General features: G+C 35.4%; 1 protein-coding gene across 1 annotated transcript in view; it reads left to right on the forward strand.

The window, feature by feature from the left end:
* Positions 1 to 4,422, forward strand: part of LOC117109343 (tyrosine-protein kinase CSK-like) — an 8,558-nt gene extending 4,136 nt beyond the window's left edge. The window contains exons 9-12 of the mRNA XM_033251642.1: positions 554 to 664; positions 1,822 to 2,021; positions 2,902 to 3,022; positions 3,710 to 4,422. Coding sequence (XP_033107533.1) covers positions 554 to 664; positions 1,822 to 2,021; positions 2,902 to 3,022; positions 3,710 to 3,999 — 722 coding nt within the window. The 3' untranslated portion in view covers positions 4,000 to 4,422. The remainder of the gene's footprint in view (positions 1 to 553; positions 665 to 1,821; positions 2,022 to 2,901; positions 3,023 to 3,709) is intronic.
* The last annotated feature ends 22 nt before the right edge of the window (positions 4,423 to 4,444 follow it).

A 4,444-nucleotide genomic window follows, 5' to 3' on the forward strand; every position in this document is an offset into this window, starting at 1 on the left:
TTATAGTACAGTAAAATTTCTTTTACTCAATATATAGGCCTAATTAATAATGTATTGACTATATCTTTGATTTTCTTCTATGGTATAGGCCTAAGTAAGAATGAGCTAAAATCACTTGACCTTTTTTTAAGAGGGGTAAAATCTTGAATTTTGAAGATATTAAAGGTCAATGAAAGACACCACAGACTGTCTCTTATACACATCTAGATGTGTATAAGAGACAGATATAATATAGATTAAAATGTAAAATACTGAAAAACAAGAAGGCTATGGGAAGCGATGGCTGGATTTCGGTAGAGGTACAAATTTTATAAGCAACAGCTAAAAAGTAAACGTAAGTAAACAGCCAGAAATAGAGCCAGAGCTTTCGGACAACAATAGTCCTTCCTCGGTGGCCAGTCATGTATCAAATAAAACGCGGGTAAAAGGTATAAATTTGCCAGGTTTTGTTAATGAAGATTACACAAACTTTATACTCTGTATATTTACATACACTGATACCGTACAAACAATATATTGCAAAGTTGTTTTTTTTTTTAAATTTTATTTTCAGCCGTTTTGCATGGAGAACCAAGTTCATCATTGCTAGTCTTGCGAAAAGGAAAACCGATGCTGCTGGTCGATGTTGGACTTGGTGTGATTCGCTCGTACAGAGAAAACATCGGTGTGAATTCAAAAAGTTTTGTTTATGTTTAGACGTTATACAGGTTCAAATTTTGAATTCTGTAATAAATTGAGATTATTGGACGAAAATACAAATATAGGCATATTTACATATTAGGCAAGGACGGATCCAGCCTGGTAAGAAAAAGTGGGTGTGAATATGCGAACAGAGTGACAGTCTCAGGGAAGAGCCCCTGGAACAGGTGCAAGGGGTTAATCCTCCTAAACTTCCAGAAACTCCAAAAATTTAAGTTTGCATTTGATTGATTTTTACTATTTAGCATGGTAATATTTTGACAAAAAAAAAAGTTACGAAAACAGAGGGGGCGTACGCCCCTTATTCCCCTCTAAATCCGCCACCGTTAGGCCAATTATGATTTTATGGAACATTATTTATTGATCCCTAATTCATCTTTCTATCCTGATTCGTCCGTCTTTTGATTTGTTATAATAATGTACCTTTCTGCCCTTGGCCTATGTGGGACCTTAGCAACAATTGCTGTGTACGCACACACTGGCGCTTGTGGTACAGCACTAGAGGTCAGTGGGCAGCACCACTGATCTCTACTATTATAGTACAGTAAAATTTCTTTTACTCAATATATAGGCCTAATTAATAATGTATTGACTATATCTTTGATTTTCTTCTATGGTATAGGCCTAAGTAAGAATGAGCTAAAATCACTTGACCTTTTTTTAAGAGGGGTAAAATCTTGAATTTTGAAGATATTAAAGGTCAATGAAAGACACCACAGAAGTCGGGAAAGCTCATTTCCGGCCATCTAGGAATCAAAATTTTTCCCGATGGAGGACCCCCGACCACCCTTTCATTTTTGGGTTTTTGGGAACAATTTTGAACCTCCCTCTTTCAAATCCTGGATCCGCCCCCGATTGATACGCAAGCATACTTCAATTTCAGATTTTCTTTACGCAATAATAAATTTTCTTTTACTCAATATATAAGCCTAATTAATAATCTATTGACTATATCTTTGATTTTCTTCTATGGTATAGGCCTAAGTAAGAATGAGATAAAATCACTTGACCTTTTTTTAAGAGGGGTAAAACCTTGAATTTTGAAGAAATTAAAGGTCAATGAATACTTCAATTTCAGCTTTTCTTTACCTTTAATGTAGACCTTTGATTTTTTTTTTGTAGGTAACATGTTGCCGCCTAGAATGTTCATTACCCACAACCACTGTGACCACGCGGCTGAGTTAGCCTTGGGTTTGATTCTCACAGTCAGCGAGATGAAGAAGCACAAGCTGACCCCAGAATTCCACTTGTACTGCGGACCGGAGGTACAAACGAAACTGATGGAGCATCGATTTGATGAGATTTACAGTGCCTGTCCAAAAGTAAGTTTAAAATTGTTTATGGGTCTATTCACTCCACTGCACCTACTTTACTAATAAATGTTCAAAAATATTCTTTCCATAGCCCTAAAATTGGTAGGTGGTTATTCATAACGTATTTTGTATACAAATTATGCAAATCAGTAAAACAGAATTGTTGTGATCCACTCTCATTGGAAGATGACAACTTATTTGTTTCTCTTACATGTGCAACTCAATGTTTTACATAAATTTGTTAGACAACTATCACATCTATCTATTCATTGCGGTATGTTTAATATATAGTTTTGCAAAGAAACCAATCCATGAGTCTCTGAGTCGTCATCGGCATCGTTATTGCAGTTTCAAATTGTTTTAAAGTCACATGTTTGTAATTATTAATTTAATATTTTATACATTGTTCTTAAGATTTACGATTGTAGTTAATATTGAAGTATTACATGGTATCAGTGACAGCTCTAGGATATATTTTCTGGGCGAGGGGGGCTAAGTTGTCCGACAGGGGGATTTGAGCTTGTAGGCTCGAGCTGGAGGAGGTGGCTGAGAGGGGTTCCCCTTCCAAATGAGATTTTTTTTTTAAGAATAGCTACCTCTGGATGGCCGGAAATGGCACTCTCAGACTATGACAGACATGTGTTGGCTTGGAGTGGGGCTATTTTTATATGTTTTATGGTCTGAATGTCCGACAAGCTCTGTCCAATGGGGGAGCTTGACCTGTCTGGTGGCGTGTCCGTTGGTGGGGAACTTAAGCCCCCTTCCCCACTGACGCCGCCACTACATGGTATTACAATGCACAACAGTATTAAGTTGTTTTCTAATACCACATTTGCCATACGTGTAAAGCACAGATTAAGTCATTGCTTTATATATATTTGCTATCCAGGAAGAGTTCTCGAAATATGTTACCTGGTACATTTGTGAACCTGGCCAGATGATTGCAGTTGATGAACAGGAAGAATTCCATCTCACATCACACAAAAGTCAACACAGCGAAGTTTGTTATGGTTAGTATATAATTAAAAAAAATACAAAGTGTTTTTCCTAAACCCACATTAATTCACTCATCAATCTGTGTCATTTAGTAAGGTAAAACTACTTCGGCTTTGTCGACAACATAAAACATCCAACATACAGTACTATATAGGCCTATTACGTTAAAAAGTACGGTAGCCCGAGACTACCAATTCTTAATTTGATTCTTTGGTAAATTGTCTCTGATTAGTTTTAGGATATTTCATGGGTTAGTTTTCTTTTTTTTTTTCGTATACTTAAAGCGCTTTGCGACGATTTGTAATTAAGGCACTATACAAGTTGATTTCCATTTATAATTTTACTTCATCTGGTTTATGTGGTTTTAAGCTACTGATATAAGTAATTCCTACATGTAAGATTATTGTTAAATTCTTGCACAGTGATATGTGTATCACTCTGTATGCTATCTCATGCAATTTACATTGTGATTCGTTCGTTGTGCTTCTTTGGGCCAATCTCTAAATGTATGTATGTATGTATGGTGTGTAGTATATTTCTATATAGGCCTATCTATCTTGACGTTTCCATGATAATAACAAAAATAAAATACTGAATTATCCATATTAAATATTTAATAAGTCATTTCAGATTTTTTAAAACTTTTTTAAAAAAAATAAATATTATGTATTAACATATCATAGTAATAATTGTTGTTATAGGTTTTACACTGTATCGTAACGGTACCCGCTTGTTTGGTTTCACTGCTGATTCCGGCTTCAATCAAGAAATGTATGACAACGTTTTCAAGGCTCCAATGGTCATCGTGGATGCACGTACAGAAAAAAGCTATGAGCATGCGTCCTTTGGCGAGGTTGTACAATATATGAAGACACATGAACAAAAGAGCTCGTCAGTGTATGTTATTGGATATGGCACAAATGAAGAAGGACCGGATCTGGAAAAAACTTGTTTGAACCAAATGAGACAGGGAGATTTTTACAACTTGTGAATTTCAACACATACATCGATGGCGTCTGCATTTCCCAGACTGGTGTCCACACCCGCCCCCACCATGTTCGGTTAAAAAATAATAGGTAGTGTCATTTCAAGATGCTCAAAAATTGCACACTCAGCCAGAAAACCCTTCCAATAGGAAAACAGTTCCTCGCCCCGCTGGAAATCCTTTGTATTAGACGCTATTTGTCGTCAGCCACCTTATGGATGATATTTTAAGCTATTAGGTTCAATATTTGTGTTTTGTATTTCTTATTGTGTTAGTTATGACCTTCGTTAAGACACTATTATTTAAATGACCATGCTTTCTCCAGCTCCAATTTAACGATAATTTTTTTAATGAATATAAATAATAAATAAATATATAAATATTTATACACACATTATATATATATATATATATATACACTTATGATGTGTGTATGTATATTATATATAAT

The sequence above is a fragment of the Anneissia japonica genome, unplaced genomic scaffold (assembly GCF_011630105.1).
Source record: "Anneissia japonica isolate Jap-2015-1 unplaced genomic scaffold, ASM1163010v1 scaffold288010_len917306_cov203, whole genome shotgun sequence".
In the NCBI taxonomy this organism is placed as follows: domain Eukaryota; kingdom Metazoa; phylum Echinodermata; class Crinoidea; order Comatulida; family Comatulidae; genus Anneissia; species Anneissia japonica.